General features: G+C 33.8%; 1 protein-coding gene across 2 annotated transcripts in view; it reads left to right on the plus strand.

Annotated features, from left to right (window-relative positions):
• Window positions 1-25007, plus strand: part of Diaph2 (diaphanous related formin 2) — a 696731-nt gene that overhangs the window by 392375 nt on the left and 279349 nt on the right. For both annotated transcript variants that reach the window (XM_021188630.2, XM_021188631.2), the window contains one exon: window positions 19555-19679. In XM_021188630.2, coding sequence (XP_021044289.1) covers window positions 19555-19679 — 125 coding nt within the window. The remainder of the gene's footprint in view (window positions 1-19554; window positions 19680-25007) is intronic.

Consider the following 25007-nt stretch of genomic DNA (forward strand, 5'->3'; position numbering starts at 1 on the left):
AAAATATGGTTTCATTATTCCAAATAATTGTGCCTTCTTACACATGGGATAGTATTTAAATTTTTTTAAATAATAAACATTTAGAGAACAGTGAAAGACTCAAATATTTATGAGGCAAAGTAGATTATAATATAAATATTCTAGGCACTATCAAAGCAGAGGCTGGGCAGCATTGGCATATGCCTTTAATTCCAGTACTCAAGAGACAGAGAGAAGAGAGATTAAGTACGAGAGATAGAGGCAGACAGACAGGGAGAGAGAGAGAGAGAGAGAGAGAGAGAGAGAGAGAGAGAGAGAGAGAGAGAGAGAGAGAATACCTTTACTGTACTGTACTTCAAATGTCTGAATGAATAGAAGAATGACATAAGAAGAAACTGGTTAGAATTATTAATGGAATGACCTTTCTACCATGAATTTGAGAGTGGCTGATGAAATGTAAGCCTATCAAGTAAACTCTGAATTATGAAATGCATGATATAATTAGAAACATGCCAGGACATGTTTGAAAACAGTGAAAAAATAAGCATATACTTGAAAGAATGTAATGTCAGTGTATTGGCAGTAGATGAACTAAATGGATTCTGATTTGGTAGCCTAGAGTCAAAACTTATTCTATCACTTCTACATTGCCACAACTATACGAACATTCATAAATCCCAGTCATAGTGTTTACTGATACAATTATCTAAAGAACACAAATCATGAGAAGTGTGTGCTTATATAGATGTGTATATATATGCACAACATGAATGCAGGAGCCCATGGAAGTGTGTGTGTGTGTGTGTGTGTGTGTGTGTGTGTGTGTGTGTGTGTGTGTGTATATATATATATATATATATATATATATATATATGCACTCAGATATATACACATAGACAGATTTATACATAGATAGATAGATAGATGTTTAAAAGAGGTAGTAATCAGAAAACGAACTGATAGGTTACATAATCATATAAAATTATACAGTTGAGATCCAACTTTTAAATGACCCATGCAAAAGTAATGATTCTTCCATTATTTGTTGCTGCATAGTGAGCCCAAATTTATGATAGAAAATTCAGCGGTAGTTTTTCTACGTAATATATAAACTTTAACTACTTTGAGCCCTTGAGTCTCAAAATGATATAGGTCATGTACTAGATTCAGTGTGTACAGGAGAAAATTTGAAAATATTTTTATGAGGAAAATATTCGTGTGGAAAATGAAATCTGTTGATATATGATAAGAAAGACAAGGAGTAAAAAGAAATACCCAGTGTTGCTTGTTGCTCTGCTGCTACTCATTAGTGTGTGCTCACTTTTTTATCCTAAGATCATACCCTTTGTTAGGCAGCAATATTCTGCTAATGGAAAAAAGAAAATGAGCAGTTTATAATTATGTAAATAAGACATAGTTTTGCTATTTCTAAAAAGTAATAGAGAGAACTCTTCCCCTTAAATGAATAAAATCTCAAATAAAATTAGAATCCCTGTACCTCTCTAGTCATTAAAGTATGCCATTACCAACAATTTATAGAGAAGAATCTATCGAAATGCAATAAAATGAGATTATCTTGGCAAAATTGAGATTTCTCTTTCTATGTCATGCTAGAATTGTAGCTGAGAGCTGGCCTTTATAAGATCAATGAGGAATCTCTGTATGAATCATGATTTGCATATTTAAAGAAGTAATTTAAGTTGTAGTTTATAATCCACACCACACAGAGAAAGAAGTGTTATAGTACAGACATACCTTGATTCATGTATGTAAAGGAGCACAGCTTAACACTTCATTCTCCACAGACAGCAAGGTTGCTGTATAGTGTTGATAAAAACTACTTTCACTTTTTGTTCACCATGGAAATAATGGCAGAATTTTATATGTAGGCAACTTAGTTTAATGTTTAGTTAACTTAGAAGTTCCATAGTAATCTGTAGTACTTACATGTCTTCATTCTTAAAAATATCTTTATTTGTGTTCAAGTAATTAATCGTATTCATTAGTTTCTAATTACAGTCAATAACCTATGGTAGTTGTTGGGACTTCATATATAATAGAAGGTTTTAATTTTAAATCATCAAATCAAGATGTGATATGGTCACATCACTGTTCTAAGAGTTATTTTTCCCTCAAGTTATTATGTTTATGATCTGAAAATATGTGGACCAGTTTTAAGAATCTAACAGTTAACAAAAAGAATCTAACAGATAATTGTAAGCTTCAGAAAAGTGCCACTCCCAATAAAATGACAAAGACAGATGCCAATTAAACTATCATGATGGAACAAATTGAATTATATTATCAGCGGATCCTAATAAAAACATTGTTTTGTGTGTGTGTGTGTGTGTGTGTGTGTGTGTGTGTGTGATTTCTTAAAAGATGGACAATAAATAGTGTTTGAGAAGTAATGATCTGTGCTTCTTGTTAGCTTGTTATAACTACTTGGTATGTTCTAAAAATAAATAAATAGCAACACCTAGCTACCCAGTTTTAAGTAATGAGAGCAAGAAGAATACCACAATAGAAAAACAGATAATTAAAATAGATGCCAAATACTGAGGGAAAGTGGTCTTCTAATGTTCCATATTCTATTCATGAATCTGTAAGACACTGTGCAGTTGGACATAAGAATGGAAGAATTCTTTAAGTAAGAGGTTGTTGCTTAAATATAGAGATGTCCATCTTCTATCTTATAACAAAATCCTTTATCAAAGAAAAATGCATTAAGAAAAAGGGCTTTTAGAAAAAAGGAGCAAAAGGTCCTGGGGAATGCTTCCATCTAAATGGCAAGAGGCAGCACAAAAGACAGGAAATGAAACTGAAAAACCCAAACACTATTTAGGATGAAGAGAATCTGCATTTGGAATCAAGCTACTATTATACTGAGCTAAATATGTATTCCATGTATAAAGTAGTCATTTTGTTTATGCAAAAGAAATGAAATTTTCACAAATATTTAAATGAAGGGACCCAGATCACTTTGTTATATAATACTGTCTAAAATCAAGCATAATTAATTATTCTATGTGGATGATCTTTTTTTTTTTGTGGATGATCTTATATTGAACATCACTGTCTTTTGCTGTAAGAATACAGAGATTCTTGTGGAGTTTGCTGGGAAAATATATTTTATACTTTTGAAATATTAATATTAAATATACTTATCAACTTTTTTCTTCCCTTCAGGCTCTCTCAGCTTTCCTCCCTACTCTCCTAACATTGGTTGCCTCTTCTTCTCCATTTAGTATTGTTACATATATAGATATACATACAATCTATTGAGTCTATTTATGTTGTTCTTGTGTATGACTTCAGGGCTGACTACATTTTCTGAACTTCCTATTTAGGGGGACTCATCCCATGACACAGCAAACTCTCCCACTCTCAGCAGTCATCAGCTACCTATAATTTCTTGTCCATTTTCCCCCTTCTACATTATAATTGGCATTGCCTCTCTCTGGTTTATCCAGCCATTGTTAAGAGAGAAGGCTTTATAGCAGCATTTTTGATATTCTGATTCCTACACTCTTCGCACTGCTTCCTTGTCGTTCCTTGAGCTAAACATAAAAGAGTTGAGATGTAGATGAGTCCATTGCTACTGGGCTCCTCTTGATATAGTTGATCTCTGTATTGTGTCCAGTTGTAGGGTATTTTTGTTTGTTTGTTTTCCATTGACTCTAATGGGGAAACTTTTTTGAATGCATACAGTTATCTGTGCATACTAAAAGAAGATATAAAACATAGTTATGAATTATGCTGGCCTTGGAATATGGCTGTAATATATTCTCTTCTAAAATCCATAACCTCCGTAGTGGCAGTTAGCTAGGTTTCTAGAACTAGGCATTATTTCCCTCCTATTGGGGAGTCCTGAAATCCAATTAGATAGCTGTTGCTTACTACTGGCATGTGAGTGCCACTTATTACACCTTTATGGATATCTTGCCTTGTGATCATTGTTGTAGTTCCTAGGTGTTACAGCTGGGTAGGAGTATTAAGTGTTTTCTCTCTGTTGGCAGCTTGCATAGTATTTAAAGTGAAAAGGATTTTTATATACCAATTTTTGGTTTTCTAAATATTAACCCTTCCATAAAAACTTAAGGTGTAGCCCTTAATTTAAACTTGTTTTTATATCACAAACACCCTTTACAAAGAATCTTAGATCATTTTTACCTTGATTATCCCTACACACACACACACACACACACACACACACACACACAGTCACTGACACGCAAGGTCAGCACGGCAGGCAGTATTAATCCTGTTTTGTAAATGAAAAATATATAGGACAGGAGACTATGCATTTTTCCCAAAAGCATACGGAAAATAAATGGGACTTAGGCCTTCTGAGTACTAGACCAGTTGTCTGTTTTTGTTACTTTGCAATTGTGCATTTGTTATTCAGCTACCTAGGACTCCTATGAAAAGCTTTAGGATTTCTTCAAAGCTTACCAAATTATCAAGGGATATGATGAATTTTCTATTTGTTATATAAAATTAAAATTTAAATATTTGGGATTGCATACATTGGGCCATGAATGTAAAGTTAGTGATGGCTGTTTTGGATTTATTTTTGAATCTTATTAATTCTTCCTGGCTTTTTATTAAATGAATTGTTTTTTGAAGAGTCAGGGTTTCAAAGAGTTAATTGACTGACACAACATGTTGAGGTTGCACCCAGGAAGTTATTCACTTATCTCTTAACATCTGGAATATTGTTTTTTAAATCATTATGAATTCATTTCTGTATACTGCGGCTATTTATGTCAAGTAACAAAATAGGTCAAGTAAACATTATGTATTATTACTAATAATTCAATGCAGTTATTTTGAAAACATTCCCAAATATTTCTTTATTTTCTACTTTGAAAATATGAACAATAAAATGTTGAAGAGGTTTGAGTGCATGCCATTGGAAGAACCAAAACATATTTTTATTGATTTGCATCTCCTCAGAAAACATCATTGGTAAAATATGTTTGTCATATTTTCCTAATCATATCCCCTTCCGCAGACTTTTTTCCTACTTCTAAACATTTAATCAAACAAGGAATGATACTAAAATGTCAACCGTGAAAAATTTTAAGAAAAGAGAGAAACAGTATGAAACAAAAATATTAAATATTCCATTTCCTGATTACTAAAAAATGTTGATGAACTCAAGATTGATTAAGCTACTATTTCCCAGAGTGGGGCCTCAGTTCCATCACCATGGTTTTTCTTGTTGTTGTCATTGTTGTTGTTGTTGTGGTTGTAGTTGTTCTCTCCATTTCTGATACCACAAAACATGTGACCATTAGATTTTTCTGTTAAATGACATATGGCTGCCATCAAAAGTCCTGTCTTTAAGGGATCCGTTTTCTACACTTGCTTCCTCCCCTCCCATGGCTTTTGAAATTGTTTGCCTGTTGTCCTTGACTTACTGCCTTAACTTATATTCTCCCTTTTTTCTCTGTGTTCCAGTCTAGTTGCACTGGGCATACAACATACATATTTCTTTTTTTGTTGTTGTTTTTGTTTTTGTTTTTTCGAGACAGGGTTTCTCTGTATAGCCCTGGCTGTTCTGGAACTCACTTTGTAGACCAGGCTGTCCTCGAACTCAGAAATCCGCCTGCCTCTGCCTCCCAATTGCTGGGATTAAAGGCGAGTTCCACCACCGCCCAGCTACATATTTCAATCATAATATCCAGCATCAGTCCCATAGCTTTCCTTAGGCTTTCTTATTTTTCCTTCCTCTTTCTTATTGCTCTTTTCAAATCCCAACTTCTAAGTGGGAGACAGAAGTCACACTGCCAACCTAATGCAATGCGATTTTTAACCATACACTGCCATGAAGTTAGAATGGCTTACTATTTTTACCCCTCTGTTCTCTGTGCTCTCAAAACACAGGAGTCCATTTTCTATATTCGCAAATAAGAATTGTCTTCTTTTTTCTTTGTGAATGGCAGAATATCACTTTTATTTAATGTCCTATATCTTAAATAATATATTATCCCTCTCCTTTAAAAATTATTTTCTTATTCAGTATTTAAGCACTGAAGTCTGACCATGACTCTAACTTGTTTCAAACAACTTACAACATAAACCCCATGAAGTCAGAGGTAGTAATGTGTTTCCCCTCTCACTTGTCTGTCCTTGCTATTTCCTAAGAACAATACGGTACCATTATTAGCTTCGAAATTACTGTGTTTTATATATGTACATTAGAAAATGTCAGACTCTTGGTTTGGCTGTATTTCCCATGTTTGAAGGTACTATTACGTTACAACTTGTTATTAAGAAAAAGTAGAGCAAATTGGTTAGAAACATAGGCTAGATTATATAACTTTGGATTTTGTTTCTGCCACTTATGTGTTATATGACCTTGAGGACATTTTTAATGTCTAGGTTTCTGATATTAAGTTAGTAACAAGTTATTTTGTATAGGCAGCTATTGAAGATAAATTGTGCGTGGGAAACATAGTTATTAACACTGAGACCTATAGCTTTGTGATTTCTTGAACTACATTAGCTTCCTTTTTAAAGCCTATTGTAACTATATGGAAATCAGTTATAAAGAATACGTTCAGGTCAGTTCTTAAACCTTTGACAACTCTAGGAGTAAGCCATATAGTGACATAACAGAGAGGTTAATTGGTATGAAAAAATTGATTTCTCTGTTTTATTTTGTAGAATGATAATTTGGTAACTGAGAAGAAATTTGCTTTACTTTCTTATAGCTGATTTTTCTGCTTTTATTGCCTGGAATTATAGGATCTAGCTATGAATTTCTGCATATGTTTGTTGGTTATGTTTATATTTTATTTAATTTGAGGGTTTTAGAAGAAAAAGGGTCCCCGGCATACTTTGCTCTTGTCTATATTTTTGCTATATAAAAACATGATGTTTTTCCTCAATTCTTATATAAGAATATAGTCTTGTTGATTTCTGTGAAAGACACATAACCTTCTCTAAATTGTGGAATTGATTATATACATTAGACCCTTTAAGAGATGGAAACAGTCTCTACAAAGATATCTTATAGCATTGCATTTATAGAAGTATCTAAAAGACAGAACTCTGCCTCCAAGTTCTTCTTTATTCTATAAAAATCCATATTTGATTTCTCTTTTTTTCATATCCTTATGGAAAATCTGGACTGGGAATTGTCTGGTGTCCCTCTCAAGATAGCATTTTTTAAAAATCTAGATCATGTATCAGCAAGGTTTTACTACAAAGAGCTTAATATTAAATATTTTAGTTCTTGTGCACCAGGTAGATCTCCTGTTACAAGGACTTCACTCTGCCTCTGTAATGCAAAAGCAGCCACTGGCCATATATAAGTGAATGGGGCTGGCTGGATTCCGACAAAACTTTTTTTATGGATGCTAAAATTTGAATTTCATACAATTTTCATGATTTAAGCCACTGTTCTGTGTTCACTTAAAATGTAAAAGGCATTCTTATCTTAGATTATCCTAAAACAAGAAGCCAGGTTCTTATGCCTACAGTTGTTTGCCAACTGCTAATCAAGACCGGGTTTGGGGGGGCGGTACTATTGTATGAAAGACATTGGCTTACAGCACTGTATTAGTGAGCTTGTTTTATAAATAGTCTCTGTATTTTCAAAAGATTATGTTTAATTATACTTGTATTATTTTTTCAAAAATACTTGAAAATCTCTGGAATTTTGCTTCATCCTTTTTTCTACATGTTTATTAAATATTTTCTTCATTTACATTACAAATGCTATCCAGGAAGTCTCCTATACCCTACCCCTGTCCTGCTCCTCAAAGTACCCACTCCCACTTCCTGGCCCTGACATTACCCTGTACTGGGACATATAATTTTCACAAGACCAAGGTCCTCTCCTCCCATTAATGGCCTACTAGGCCATCCTTTGCTACATATGCAACTAGAGACTCAAGCTCTGGGATGTACTGGTTAGTTCATATTTTTCTTCCTCCTGTAGGGTTGCAGACCCCTTTAGCTTCATCTTAGTACTGTCAAATATTTTGCTACCTTGTAGCTGAATAAACAATGCAAACATTGAAAGAAGCTCATTGTCACTTGGTTGCCTAGATCTCAGTTCATACAGACTCCACAAATACTCGACCACTTATTCATGTCCCCCTCAGTCTTTGTGTCCATTTAAATAATTTATTAGTGAAAGATAATTCACAGTAAAGATCACAGTCCACAAACATTTGCGTTGATATTTTTCTCTTCATCTAAAATCAAAAGTTCTATTTTACTAAATCATTTCATAAGTGTCACATCATAATATTGTACTAAGCTTTTATCAGTCATTCTCTTATTTCTGGTACTTCGGTTTACATCATGTTTATACTACTATAAATAATACCTTGTGAATTTCTTTGTTGAACTTTTTTTTTCTTTCTTTTAGAAAGTTTTTTTAAAGGCAGTTTGAGGCTAATATAGCCTAGTAGAGCCAGTGAGAAAGAAGGTGAGGCCAAAGGAAGATGAAACTTTTATTGGCTTAATACCTTTGATCCCTTCCCTTGCATCACTGTTAATGGGTCAATTTTATAATTTAGGAATAGAAAACAGTTTGGGCTTTGAAGTTTATCCTCCTCTTCATAGGCAAAATTCTGACAGGTATTTTTATAGTTTTCAGACTTTGTAGGTTTTTCTTCTTTTCTTTTTTTAATTTAATGAACTCCTGTCACCTCCAAATGCAATTAGCTTTCTGGTTGTTATTGGCAACATTTGTTTCAAGAGAAGTGTTGTAGCAAGACTTCTCAGCAAGGCAAAACATCTTAATAGAAATATCCATGGTGTCAGTACAAGAGTAGAGGAACTCAGGGAAAGGGACAGAGAAAAAGGAATAAATTACAAACATAGCCAAGAGGGAAATGACCTTAACCAACATCTAGAAATGTTTGTACTTGAAATGAGGCAGGGATGCAGAAATTATTACCTAGATTTACACAGCTAGAAAGTATCTACAGACTAAATTATATCATATACTGAAACAATGTAACTTCTGGTCAGATCTATATGCAAATGCCTGTGGGTGTCCAGTGCCCAGGCAGATCTGCTTCAGCAGGCAGCTGTTTATTTGAAACCTCAGCTACAATAGTCCTTATATTTAAAACTAAGTAGGCCAAAGTTAATGCTTGATCACTTCCTCCAAAGTTCTGTTTGTTGCTGGTGCTAGAAACCTGGGAGTCATTCTTACTAATTCTTTCATTACCCCTCACATTTCATTGATCTCAAATGCAAACTATCTCTAGTATCTTTAATCTTCTCTTGTAAACTTTTCGTATCTTTCTGACCATACTTAGGGTAACACCCTCCCCCACCAAAAAAAGAACAAAACAAATGAAAAACCTTATTACAGAGCCTCACATACCTTTCTAGCCTCATTGTTTTTTGTTTTTGAAACCACTCTTTGGGATAAGGTAAAAATATCAGTTTCTACTAGATTTATGGAATGATGATAATAAGATAACTAATCAAGCTTTGTTTTATGTAGGGATCAGTTTCAGTAGTGATAAACTCCAAGAACTATCAAAATCATATTCCTTTTACTTCCCTTAGTTTTCCTTGCCTTATTTCTGGGCACCTAGCAATCCTGTTAGTCTCTATAGTTAGTTAATGAAGGTTGACAATGTAGCCATAGAGTTAATAAACCCCTGCAAGCATCTTCTGTCTGACCTGTAACCCTATTATCCAGCAGAACAAATGCTAATCCTCGCAGCACAAATGTGGAATAGACTGAAATGGCTGCAGCATTATGACCCCAGCATAATGTCACTGATGCCATGACAACCCTTGTTCAATTTAAGTGAAATTGATAGCTTTGTACTTGTACATACCTGGAGACTTCATACATTAAACATGTTTCCCCCCCCCAAATTGGGTCAAGTATAAGAATAACCACACTATATCATATAATCCTAGTAATTTCCCTAATGAGTTCAAGAATTCAGTTCCTGAAAAATTTGACCATGACCACAAACAGTAGATCAAGGAATATGATCTTCATTTATGTAGCATTTTAGCTTTATAAAGACACTTCATATATATTTAGTTCTTGCTGAGAAAACATTGAAATAGTTTACTAATCCATCTGCTACTTTCACACCTAACTAAGCAAATAATATACTGGAAGAAAGCTGTTTTCAAATGACTACTCTCATGAAGGCATTGTGAACGCACACTTAATGAGTAAGAGATTAAGACTGGCTTCATAGCAATAGCTATGATCTCAGCCCTGGAGGCAGGAGGATATGGGCATTTGGCCTAGCCAGTATTACACAGTCAAACTAAATCTCAAACAAATAATCAAATAACCCAAACCAAAGCAGATAGTTTGGGAGTGTCTTGATGAGAAACAGTACCCTAGATTATCACCCTAGATTATCACAATTTTAGCACTATTAAGTATAAGACTTTTTTCCATGTGCTTTTCATCTCTTTGATTGTGTTGTAATAATTAATTGTTAGACTGCTGGATGAAGCTCACAAATTTATAATGAAAAAGTTAAGATTTTAAAAATTTAAAATTTTGGATTTCTTAACTTTTTTTTTTGCCATCTAGGTTTAGTCAACATACCCTCACTTTATATGAGTTTTGTTATTTTATAACTTTACTAATCATTTTAAAGCCTTCTTTTGTCATATTTCACAGTTTCTTTTGACAGTGTTTGCTTTTGTTGCTAGTTTCCTGATTCTGAGGTAAAGTAAGAGTACATTGCATACATTTTACAAGTGATAAGTATTAGTATAAGATATTAGTATAAGACATCATGAAGGATTTATCAGAATTTGAACGTTCTAGCTATTGTGCACAAATTTCACCCCAGACCAAAGTACAGACACCACCCAAGTGCAACTTGCTGAAGCAAAAAATTTCGATGTAATTCAATTACAAAATTTTAGATGAGGGGTTTCTAACAGGAGCAGAAATAATTCAAAGACAGCCTCGTCCCCAAAGCCCACCTGAGCATGGATGACACCTTATGAAAGCAGGAAACATTGTGCTCATTGAACAATTTGCAGGTACCTCAACAGGTTTGCAAGTATCATGGAGAGCTATGTAGAAGAGCTAGCTCAACTGATCTGAGTCTCTTTTAGTCAGCTCAACTGCCTTTTAGGTGGCTAACCTGTTTTGAGAATCAGTGGTCCTTAATATCTATACATACATGGATAAGGAGGAGCATACTGAATCTGGTTAGTTTCAGGAACTTCCTGAAACTTTTGAGTTGTTTACTCCCTGGGTGTAACAAATTTCCCCTGCAGAATCAAATATTTCTCCTCCCTTTAGGACATCATGTGCCTTAAGAAACTTCACTCAGAGATGGAAGAATCTTTCTAGAAGGAAACATACTAGCAAAATTTTGTGATCTTTTGTTTTGAATTGGTTTGTTTTTTGTGTTTACATTTCTGTTTTTCTTATAAGTTTAGAATAGGTGCTGTTCTGTTAGAGGAAAGGAAAGGGAAATATATATATATATATATATATATATATATATATATATATATACTAATTATGATTGTATTCTTTCATATGCCTTTTGCATTTGCCCTTTTATATATGGTGGTCCTCCAGTTACGAATCTTTTATTTGCTTTTCTAAATATCCATGAATCTGACAATCTTTAAGACCTGAAGTCGAATTTGTTTCTCTGGGGATTTGGGGGTCAAATTTGATTTCTGGAAGTCCTAAGAGACATGGATACCACAATATTTATTATACTAACAGTCTTATACTGGAACATGGGCTTATCCACTGACTATTCTACAGCTATACAGAAATGAATTTAAAAGTATATATTAATACTAATTAGTTATGATTTTTCTTAATAAAGCAAAGTAAGTTGAGAAAAAAATGAGAATAACAAACTAGCTATGGTGGCACACAACTTTAGTCCCAGCATTCAAAAGACAGAAGCCAGTAGATTCCTAATCTACATGGAAGGATCTGAGACAACATAATAGAGTTATTCTGTCTCAAAACTAGTAAAATTAAACTTAAAAATAAGAATAGCACTTCAATTACATAACTCTCCACAGGAGTACTGTTCAAAATAGTCCAGTACCCCCTCAATAAATGCTCTACATGGTCTATTAAAAGTTGAGATGTTAGTGATCAGAATTCAGAATCTTTTTTTTAGAGGAAAATTTATTTTGTTTTTTTTTTTTTTTAAGAGAAAATGGTTTTTTGTTTGTTCTTTTTTGTTTGCTTGCTTTTTCTTTCTTTTTTTTTTTTTTGGTTTGTCATTTTGTTTTCATCTCCTTCCATTTATCTTATTTCTTTGAAACAGTGTTTGGATACATAATACAAGCTGGATAAACTGGGCTCCTCCTTTTCCAACTTCTGAGTGCTGGTATTTTAATAGAAACATTCTTCATAATAAGTTTTGATCTTCTGATAATAAGAGCAAATATTTCCAAAGAGTTTCTATCCAGCATTGTTTTAGAGAAGTTTCAACTTGCTATGTAACTTCCCAATCCTAGCCTTGAGCTAATACTGTCAGCAAAAGCAGGAGATTGCGGTTTGTTTTCACCTTTGATTCAAAAATTCACACATAGTATTTGCTGTAGGCAGAATAATAGTTGCAGGGGAGTCAGCAGGTGGGGGAAGTGTAGTTCTTAGTGGGCAGCTGTCCACTGCTGTAGATTTTTAGTCAGAATATAGGATATTTTTTTTTTGCCTAAAAAATCATTAATTAAAAAGTTTCTTCCTTATTCCCCTTCCTCCTCTATCTAGCTAACCTTTTAGCTATCTAGTTACCTTCCACTGGTTATTGGTAAATTTTCTTTCTATTCTCTATTCAAAGTTTAATTTCTTTATTTAAACATACTGTGTTCAGATTTTGGTTTTCAGGACTAGAAACTCAACACGTCAATGTACCCACATACTGAAATGTACTTACTTAATTGTTAAGAGTTAAACAATGTGGTAGTGGTTGTGTTTCCTTACTATAGTTCTTTCACACTCAGATTCAGTTCAGACCACATTATGAGCTCTGTTTAGTAAACGACCTTCCACTCACGGGACATGCGATTGGGGTATGTGAAGGTGTCAAATGAGCACATATTTTAAAATTATAGTTACAAAGAATGCTATTTAAACTGGAATAGTGGTACCCATGTATGATCCCAGCCTGTGAAAGATTCATGGTGAGTTTCAAGCCAATATTGTAGCAATACCCTCCCCCATCCCATAATGGAAAAAAGAATGCTAAGGAATGGTAGCTAAGTTGCATATTCTCTTAAAGTTTTAAACAAAAATTTTCTTCTATGTGCCACTTTTGTATTTCATTTTGGAGTGATATGGATTAGGAATTTCATATCTGGGTCCTATTTCCCATTTATTTTCTTTAAAGTCCAAATAATCCCCTGGTGATGAGATTTTGCCATTGTCATTGTATAAACATATTCGCTTCATTTCCATGTGTAGCATTCGTATAAAATGAAACCGTTAGCTTATACATGCATTTGAGAAAGCATACAACAATGCCCATTGTTCAAGGTGCTTTTAATATCTCACACATGCTTTCTGGATGAGTCATTTTAATGGTGTGTGGTTCAGCTGATAGTAATTCAACTGAATGTATTCAGTTACAGAAAATGAGCAAAGGCTTGTAGTCACTTTTGAGCCTGTTCATTCATAGTCTTACATGAAGAAAATTTTACTTGCCTTTTCTTTGAGTTCAGATGTAAGAAGAGCCCTGTTACTTTGTCACTGTTTAAAATGGATTAAAAAAATTTAATACAGAAAGAAAAAAAACCCAAGTTCATTGGAATGGCTTTTTTGTTTGTATAAATAAGTACCTTCTAAATACAATCTAGAGAATATCATCTAAGTACTGTAGTTTTATTTCTTTAAGTGTGTACTAGTTCTCCTTTATACTATGTAATTGAAGTGTCTTTCCATCCATTTTGTCACTTCAAATATTTATTTTCTATTTTTCTTGTCTTAAAGTCATAAATTGAAAATAATTTGACTAAAGATCAGGCTACTATCATATATTTGCCAGAAGCCAAGAAATGCATGCATATATTTTTCAACTCCAGCAAGTAGATAAATAAAATTTGAAAGGAAAGTTGCTCCTACATATAACTCAAGAGAGTATACTATGCTTAAAAGGTTATTTATGGAGTACATGAAAGAAAGCTATAAGAAAGAACATGGTAGCTATAATTTAATTTTTAGTGTTACAATTCAGATTCAGTAATTCAATAGCAGATGTAAAAATTGAAATGAGAAAAAAAAATGAATTGCCGAATTGCCACCAGACTGACTAATCAGTCATTAAAAATGTCTGTAGTGGGGATTTACTTGGATAGAAAATGTTTGCACTGTCATAAAAGACTCCGTAATTTATATTAGTGAACTAATATAATGACAGGCACAAAAATACAACCTCAGCCTGAGGCTATTCCGAAGACAAGCATTCGTAACACATTGTAGTACATAACTAGTTTTGGAGCATCTGGTACTGCCACTACCAGGAAATGTACCCTACTTCTCTCTCTAGTAGAGTAGGAGCTGCATAAATATTCATTATAGACCTTGACTGTAAAGTCTGTTTTTTTTGGGGGGGGTGGGTTTTTTTGTAATATTTTATTTTGCCTGTTTCATTTCTCTCTCTCTCTCTCTCTCTCTCTCTCTCTGTGTGTGTGTGTGTGTGTGTGTGTGTGTGTGTGTGTGTGTGTTGCACATGTAGAAGCCAGAGGATTAGGTTTGGGAGTAAGCTTCCTATTTATAGCTCGTTCGGGGCAGTCTCCCTCTTTTCTGTGGTTTTGAAGCCTATGTACTTCTCTTGATTGTAAACTGCCTTATTCTCCTGTCCTGCCATGGGCATTGCTAGGATTACTATCTGGGATTTCTGCTTTCTCATGTAGATTTTTCTGTGGTATCCAGGAATTGAAGTCAAGTTGTCAGGCTTTTTACCCAGTCATGCAGCTCATTGACTCCAGCTCTGATAATTCTTAAGATTACAACAGTGTTTTTAACAAGTAATTGACCTGATAAATCCATTATCATTTTTAACACTTTTGGATTTGTTCAGTATCTTTACAAAATTCTAGAAAGCCAGAATAACTTTTAAATGTTTCTAGGGACTCTTACATGTTTTATTTTCCAAAAACATTCGTTAAATTTGAACTTCCTTGTATTTACAGTAATTATCATTACTTTCCAGACTTAAAAGTCAATGTACCCTGTAAAAATGAAGTACAGAGAACACAAATTAGGTTTAGTTCTTTTCGTTTAAAGGAATTCTATTTTTTCTAATATTAAATTATATCAGAGCACAGTAGGGATAACCAGTAAGGGAGGGTCTCCTTATTTTCTTAGATTATGACTACCCTATTTAATTCTTAACTAGCATATGTATGTCCAGCAGAATTGTAACACTGGGATGTAGACTATAGAGGGAAGAATAATGACATACACAAAGAATTTACTTCCATTAAAAACACTAATTCAAGAAACAAGTTATAGCTTGAACTGATACATTTCTTGCAAAATGAAGAGTACCCTTGATTACTGTTTCGACAAGGCAGATTTATGACTAATAGATAAGTTTTTATAAGCTACTTTTGATAAGTCAATAAAGAAAATAATGGTGTAAATTGCCAAAAAAAAGTTAATAACTAAGCCACCATGTGTATTCCCTCCCACCAACTCTTATTTTGTTTTGTTTTGTTGAGATAAACGTCAACTCCATAATTTATAAGACCCAAGGTATAATGGCAATGTGGGCTGGAATTGAAAATAATTTTATTCTTAAGAATAGGAACGTCTAAATGTTAAACCAATCCTGTCCCTGCCAAGTGATGGTATATGTCTCATGCTCATGAAGTCATGAATAATGGAGAAATTTTTCTGAGACATTAAGCTGTGAACTGCAGCTGCTGTAAAATTGTGGGAAGCTCTGTAACTTAAGCCTCCTTTATTTACTTTCTTTTATTCTCTATGCCTGTTTCTCTGGAATTATCTACTCTCATCTCCGAACCCAATAAAATTCTAGTAAGTAAACTCTATCATAAGCTCTGTTTTACAGGGACCTTGACTATATAAATGACTTTTTTTCAGATTTCCCTTTAATATCACTTCTAAGTCAAAGTCAAGAAGATTTCCACCAATGTAAAGACAAATATGTAATGCTACAAAGGTTTGCATGTGCATATAAGGTAGAATTCTCCTGTTATTCTATCTTGAGCATTTTATCCTTTAGTTTAGTTACAGTATAAATAATTCTTTAGAAATGTAGTGCTGAGGAACTAATAAAGCTTTCTATTATTCTTCTTTTTCCTATTTCCTTGCTTTCTCACTATGTAAAGTATATCATGATGTCCTCCATCTTTCTAGGCAGGTTTCAATTCTGCACTTCCTTTTATATCACATAATAGTTGGCATAAAATGTGGATCATTATTACATCTAACCTACGCTACAATGTTAGTTATGGAAATGTGTGTGTGTGAAAGTATATATTAATACTAATTAGTTATGATTTTTCTTAATAAAGCAAAGTAAGTTGAGAAAAAAATGAGAATAACAAACTAGCCATGGTGGCACACAACTTTAGTCACACATACACACACACACACACACACACACACACACACACACACACACACGAAGCAACGTTTCTTAAAATGTACATATTAATTCAATAACCACTAAGCATTTGTCTTACCATTACCTTGCCATTGCCACCCTGCATGGCACATAATGAGTTGAACCTTTAGCTCATCCATTATAAGGGTAATAATCAACAGGAGATAGGTTAACGAAGGGAAAACATAGCTGATGTAATTAATACATTATAGGACATGGAAACTTTCAGAAATAAAGAGACTTAAAGTTTATTTGGACAATTTAAAGCTAAAAGAACAGAGAAGGCAACAGATCAAGCCTCTCCAAGAATCTGTTAGGCTGTTTGTGTAGCAAACCTTCCTCCCAAGTGAAAGTTTTCAAGAAAAAAAGAGAGGGAACTTCCTAGGTAATAGGACTGGTTTGGGGTTGAGAAATCTACTTTCTGTGAGCTATTTACATTGGAAGAGGGAAAGTAAATAAAGGTCTTGCTGGAGATATCAGGATAGGAGATCAAAGAGTGGTTGTTTCTGGGGGCTTTCAGTCTCCTGAGGTCAAAGTACTCAGCATGCCAACTGTATTAGTTCTAAACCCCACCCACAGCTCAAGATTTTGTAACATTTTAAGACAAATTAAGACATAATGTAAACGATGATAATGAAATCATACTGAATTTACAGAACAGGTTTGGACAAGTTTATGTAGTACTGAGGACCTGACATGTAAAATTGATCAAGACGAGTCTAGGAATATTGGTTCATTCACAGATCAGTAAGAAAATATAGGTTAATAAAATATTGCATTCAAATTTTTATTATAGGGGAGCTTTCTTAAGAAGACTAAGAGCCTCAGCTTTGACTTTTAATTGATTTGGTGAAGAAAGGAGAATTGTAAGCGTCTGTGAGCAGAAGAAGATAGAAAATGGTGGCTCTCAGTGTAGTGCAGTGGAAGTAAAGACCTAACTTTTCTCCCTTTCTTTCTCTTCAGAGATTAGTATGCTCTTTTGCTCTGCTTTCAAGGAGGGACACCTTTCACTCCCTTACTCTACTATGACTTCAACCTCCCTCCCCTCTTGTTCTTGGAACCCAAGTGACTAAACATCTTGCCAACTTCACACCTTTTGTTTTTCCAGTAATCAGAATGGGAAAGGAGAAACCTTCTGACTTTTGGGGAAGACTCCAGAAAAAGAACCTAAATGTCAAAGCCTCAATTTTAAAATCAGGAATTTCCTTCACAATAAATGTGTCCTTTGTGAACAGTGATTGCTATAGCATTAGTAAAGTTTTGGCAAGGCAGAAGTTCTTCAAATTCTCTCATAAAGAATATTTTTTAAACTTGTCAGAGTTAAACAAATGGAGTTTTATTGGACAGAACCATTTATACTCACAGATTAGTAGAAAAAAAATAATCTCAGTGTTAGCGTTTGATTTTCAGTCTCTTAAACTTCGACGTATATTATGGTGATTTTTCCTCGTTGAATGATAAAGGTAATCTTGTCAGGGTGATGAATTTGGATCAGAATAATCTGGCTGAAATTTGCCAGAGGGATGATTTAGTCAGTCTGTTAAATTTTTTTTCACATTTTTTTTTATTTTCTTTATTTACATTTCAAATGCTATCCCGAAAGTTCCCTATACCCACCCCCCACCCNCCCCTGCTCCCCTACCCACCCACTCCCACTACTTGGCCCAGGCCTTCCCTTGTGCTGGGACATATAAAGTTTGCAAGACCAAGGGGCCTCTATTCCCACTAGATATGCACTCACTGATAAGCAGATATTAGCCCAGAAACTTAGAATACCGAAGATACATTATGCAAAACAGAAGAAAAACAAGAAAGATGACCATTGTGTGGATACTTCATTCCTCCTTAGAATAAGGAACAAAATACTCANGAAAGGATATAGNTACAGAGACAAAATTTAGAGCTAAGATGAAAGGATGGACTATCCAGAGACTACCCCATTCGGGAATCCATCCCATCATCAGCCACCAAACCTAGATACTAATGCTCATGCCAACAAGATTCTGCTGAAGGGACCCTGTTACATTTTTTATTGTGATGCTGATATGTCTCTGAAAGAGAAAAAAGTACTGGAATAAAAAAAATGTATTTTTCTAGTTGTGTTCCATAGTCTTTAATGAAAGCAGTGTTTCATAGTGTTGGCTTTAAAAACCAGTGTCACAGGCTATGTATCAATTTGTAATCCTTCCCTTGCCTCCTCAACTAGAATTTTATCAGATACTGTCAATACTGATAGAAGTGTCTTTGTCCATAATTCAGTTATTTTTTAATTGTCTTTCTAAAATGAAGGCATCATGAGAGATCTAGAAATTGTATATGTATTAAGGAGCTGTTTGAATACATTTCAAATTATTAGCTGCCAATAAAAGGAAAGGAAAAGTGCAGAGAAGGTTAAGGATAATTAAATCAACTAATGAAAGTGTTCGAGGGGATGCTGAATCTCTGTGGACATGCATGTGTATTCACCTTTTGTATCAACAATAGTTTTTCTGTCTCTATTGAGTATGAAATCTTAAATATGGGAATTCTTCCACAGGTGTTGGTTTTTAAAACTCAGATTTTTCACAAAAAAGCAAATATTTCATTCTTTAATGTAATTTATCCTTAAATCATTTACACAGACAAGGAATGCATTAATAAGATAAGGTCTCTTTGAACCTTACTTTCTCTTTAATCTTCAATTTAGATTTTAAAGAATGAAATATTAGGTGTCCTATCAATAAATTTAAATAGGAATGAGTTCTTCTGAACTAATGGCTGAGTAAAATGATGACATTCCTATATTAAATATGATGATTTGGTATATTATATTACACATTTTCATTTACTTCGTAGAGAGTAGAATTTTTATGAGCAGTAACTCAGAAAAGTGTGAAATGACTTCGTGGAGCCATTCTCTCCATTTAGGAAAATCCCTTAGCAGATAGTGGTATTAGTTGTTTTGTGGAATACCTAGTAAAAGATTCTAAATTTTCTGTAACTTTTTCTTCAGTTTCAGCTCAAATACTCAAGAGCAACCTTGTAGCGATGGAACAAAACATTCTTCATCTGGAGAATAACATCAAGAATTTCCCCAAAGCAGAATCTCACCATGATAAGTTTGTGGAAAAGATGATGATATCCTTTATATATTCAAGCATTTGTTTATGTGTTTGCATGTGTCTATCTATCTTTTTACTTTGTGGTTAGTTCTAGACTCACTATTCTGTAACATTAGATGAATGTGCGTGAATGCTGCATTTTTTTTATTAGCAGATTAAATTTTATTTCACAGTGTTTTGAATTTGGTAGAAGCAAGAGAACAACTGGATCGAAAAATTGCTATTTTTCAAGGACATATTTTATTTGGAAGCCCACAAGATATACAAGGTAAATCTTAGGTGGTTTAATTTTATCTGTAAGAACAAAGCAAATAATCTTCATTAGTAATCAAGTGCTTAAAGGATAGGATCAACATGAAAAAATGACCTTTTGAAAGGAGGTTATAATTTCTTCTATGGACATATTCATATACATTTTCTGAGGGTATACATTTATTTTGGATGACTAGTATTAATAGACTGAAAGATAAATGGATAGATACATGGATGCTAAGAGAAATGAATTGATCAGTAGCTGATGGATTTAAATCCGCTGAAATACATGTATAGAGATAACAGTAAATATGTCTTGATATATACATATGTATATATATATATATATATATATATATATATGAAAAGGGAAATGTGAGAAAATATATTTAATTTGAATAATTGAATGGTGAACCTGGTGTCTTAAGATAAACTACATTCAGAGCTAATTTTTTTTTTCTATTCCGTATTTTCAGAAGTAAGAGCCATATCCTCCCCCTCTGGGTTTAAATACGTATCTCGAACTGCAGATTGATTCACTAGTTTATATATCTAGAGGGAATAAATACTGCAATTTTTTTTATCAGATAATAATTTCTTCAACAACTGTATGGAGTAATCTTCTTTCAAGGTTAAACCTATCATCCTTTTCTTCTTGCTTGTTTTTCTTTCCTAGGTATCTTAGATGTTATGATACTGAATCTGAAAATTACTTAAGGCTGCTACTTGGCATTTATATACAAATTATTTTCCACACTTATTCTTTTGCCTCATTAAATAAGGCAGTGTGGTCCTTTAGTGATACTACATTTGTGAAAAGGAACATTGGATAAACAAGTTTGTCAGCCAGTGAAAGCAGGCAATCCTCACCCAGCCAGCCAGGGTTTATATAACTGGCTGTAGTAGGAAGCTCAATATGAACCTTGTACTTTATTGGTGATTAGATTTATTTTTCTTTCAAATATGTCATATTGTCCTTTGGCTGGAAACAAAACTTTTTCATTTTGACTCTTGCCTCATATTTTTAAAATTTAATTTCTGATCCCCTTGTTCTATAGAGTGTTTTCTTTTATGGTTGGCTGATGGCCACACAACAGCTTGCGACATTGAGTCTTTGTTGCTCATTTTGAAAAAGAAAAAGAAAAAGAAAAAGCTAATTTCAAACCCTCATGAACTTGGCCTGGACTCCCTATTTTATTTCTCTTTATGCAGGTAATTAATCATTTTAAAATGAAAATCCAGAGCCTTCTGTATCTGTATGTTACAGATGAACAGATTCTTCATTTAAAGTGTGACTGTTTGTCCACAAGAGGATTGGAAACTGTATTAAAATGTATAGGATTGTTACTTTGCATTTCATATCAAGACTAAATATGACAATTTATTACAGAAAGTAGAATATTTAGCATCTTAAAAACTATAAATTAATAAATTATACTAGTGAAATTATTGTGCAAGTTAGTCTTGTTCTGGAAATGTCCATGAGTGCTCAGTGAGAATTTCACTCTTCTAAAAAGACACAGCAAAATGCAAAATGATCACATATATGCTCTATTTTTTACCCTTTCAGCCATTGAACAAAGAGATGAAAAACCTGGCTGACATGGGAGATTAGATCCAAATTCAGGTCCTATGGAAGAACAGCAAATTCTCTTAACCAACCACTGAAAAATCTTTCTATGCCATGGATCCTGTTTTAAAATGAATACTATGTTCCCATGTATAATACAGGACTCTAAGATACTTCTATCACTTGCCAATAAACTTATTTTTTTTTCAGGTTCCTAACTCTTTATATTTAGTAACTATAGTGCAAATATGACAGCACTTTACCTAATTAACTATAATCTAGCTGTAAGAACTTTGAGTTTTAAAAAAATGGACAACCCTTCCATGTCACGGCCTCTACCAATAGTGACAGAACTATGGGTAAAATCAGGGGCTCCTGAATACATGTTGAATCTTCACTAGATCGCCAAGTCACTCTGTGTCCAACAGCATCCTATGCTTACCCTTTCTTTCTCTTTGTCCGTATTAACTCAATGCTTATTATACCATATGTTAGGCATTGTCAGATGTTAAACTACTACGGTGCACACATGGAAATCTCTACTTTAATATACTTGCAGCCTGGCATTTGCATATTCTCTATATTACTGTTCATTTAGCAGAGATTATATCTTATTTCTTAACATCTAGATACCTATCAAATAATCACCACCAACCCCAATGTATGCACTCAGCCTATGTTTGTTAAGTCATTGTCAGTAATGTAAGCCCTGAAGTTCTCCATCTAGGAGAATAAGAAGTAGTAAGCATTGCATACAATTATTTCTCAAAAATTTTCCATGGAAGTCTTGTCTGTAATTTAAGTAATATTGAATCACCATTTTAAATTTTGCATTTGAAAAAGTACTGTCAATTTAAGACGTTATATCCATGCATTCTAATGTAATTGTTTTGTTTTTAAATCTAGAAAAAAAGCACATGAGATGCCACTATGGTGATGCAAACTTGAAATGCAGTGGCTTTTGGGCTATAGCAGGAACATTACCATAGGTTGCAGGATAACCTGAATGACATAGAAAAACATTTTTTTTTCAAAAAAAGGAACAAATAAAAATAAAAAAAATTAAACGTTTTCCTGTGAATGTATTTGCCCTATTTATAGCTTCTGGAAGCCAACAGTTTTATAATGAAGTATGTCTCTCCTTTTTCTCTGACTCAGAATAAAATAGTGTAGGGAAACAAAAAAGATCTTTTTCTTTCTATGCTGCATGGTGTGTTGCTTAACACACCTATAAAAAGACAGATTAAAAGAAGAGTATATAAGGTCAATGAATGTGTGACCTGTTTTAAGACCCTTCCAAAAGGGGGTAGTATTTTTATGAATAGTTACATAGAAGTCTGAATTAAAGGCAATTGTGATCAACCTATAAATTGCAAGGGTGAGAGATGACCTAGCAAGATGTAGTGTTCAGATACTTCTTAGTTTGTCTGTATGACATTCCTTGCCTCTGAGTAGAGGGCAGAACACATGCCATATGTCAGAAGACTCAAGAAGGCAAAGAAAATGATGTTTGTAGCTTCTTTTTATGGTGTGCTTGTGAGATGAAGAGTTAGGCAATTATAGTTTCTGTGACCTGCTTCAGAAGGTTCTGCCTTCTGAGTTTACCTCCTCCGTCTCCATCAGCTTATAACACTCATTCTTCCTCCTGCTGTGGCCTAAATATCTCTTTCCCATCCACTTTCTATTAACCAATAATCTATATAAAGAGGTGGAAACTTTTGAAAGTGATTAGATATAAGAATAAAAACAGTTCTTTGATCGAGAAAATTTGTTCTTCAATGAATCACTAGAGAAAAAAAAGCGAGTTTAGAAACATATAGAGAGGGAGAGGCAGAAGGAGAAGGAATGAGAGAGGCTACTTGGCTCTTTTGGGCCTCTGCCATCGAAGGGCACAAGCTACTACCACCTGACATGAATCTGGTGATGCCTTCATCCTGAATTCTTAGCCTACAGAACTATAAGAACTTTCTATTACTTATAAGTTATTCATGTATAAACTAAGGTTAACCTAAATAACCCAATGTGCCATGTTTGGAGTTAGAATTTTTTACATCCCACAAATGGGAAGAACAAAACCGATGAAATTGTTTATAGAATTATAAACCAGAGAGTCAGGCATGGTAGTATCTGTGTCTGCAGTCCTAGCACTTGGGAGGTTGAGGAAGGAAGTTCAGAAAGCAGGGCCAGCATAGGGTACATGAAATACTGTCTCCAAAAAAAAAAAAAAAAAAAGCAAAAAAGTGAAGATTCAGCATACACATTTATAAAAGCACAAAGTTGAAAGATCATCTGTCAGGGAAATATTTATTCTTCCATGCTAACATTCTCATCACAACCCTAATCATAGAAGGTTTGTTGTCATTTTTGTTGTTTGCTTTCTTGAGATAGTTAGGATCTTGCTCTAACCTGCGTGCAGGTTAAGTAAACCCTGTGCTAAGAAGCTGCAATCCAGGCCTTAGATTGCAAATTAAAATACATAGGTTGTTAAGATTTTATTTAGGTTTCTCTTTTCTTTTCTTTTCTTTTCTTTTCTTTTCTTTTCTTTTCTTTTCTTTTCTTTTCTTTTCTCTTCTTTCTTATTGAATAGTGGGATGTTGTTGTTGCTATTGTTGTTGTTTTGCCATTTTTATTGAAAAAAATTCTTCCAATGGCTCTGATCAGGCTTTTCCCTTCCACAACTTTCCATAGATCCTCTCTACCTCCCTACCCATACAACTCCATTCTCCCTGCCCTCTCTTTAAAAAACAAATAAACACATACATACATACATACACACACACACACACACACACACACACACACACCACAAACACCCCACAAAACCAGAAAGTTAGAAATGAAATCATATAAGCAAAAGACTAGAAAGACTAAAAATATACAGATCTACATGAGGAAAAAAAAAGGTCTATAAAATATTCTGGAGTTTGTTTTGTGTTTACCATCTAATTCTTGGTATGTGGCCTATCCTCATGTGAGATTAATATACCCAGTAAGACACCACTGAAGTTGACAAATTTTCCTTTGTAAGCAGGTGCAAATTGCAGATAGTGTCTTGATTAGGATTGGGAAAAATAAATAAACAGTACTAATATTTCACTCTCGTTGATTAACTGCTTAATATTTGTAAAATGACCTAATTTTATACATTTGATATTTTAAAATCTCATGTTAAAATTAACTATTTCTCCTACAGTTATGTCAGGTAGACGTCAATAACTCATAAAGTTCCATAGTTCCACATTCTTAATTCATTTATTTCAAAGGGCATCTCTCTTCTTGCTCTTTTAAAGTTACCAGGAATTCTGTGGCTGTGTTTGAAACCTATTGAAGATATCTGAAGCTGAGGTTCAGAATCATATCCTGATACTATTCTTTGAAAAAATAACCATGCCTGAGTGACATGAGAAAGCCCTCTGAGAATGAACTCCTTACCCATTTATGCTTTCTCTTCGAAGATCTATGACATTGATATTATGTACAACATTGCAGCCTTTGCCAGCACTGTAATTGTGAAAGAGCTGG

The sequence above is a fragment of the Mus pahari genome, chromosome X, assembly GCF_900095145.1.
Source record: "Mus pahari chromosome X, PAHARI_EIJ_v1.1, whole genome shotgun sequence".
Lineage (NCBI taxonomy): Eukaryota > Metazoa > Chordata > Mammalia > Rodentia > Muridae > Mus > Mus pahari.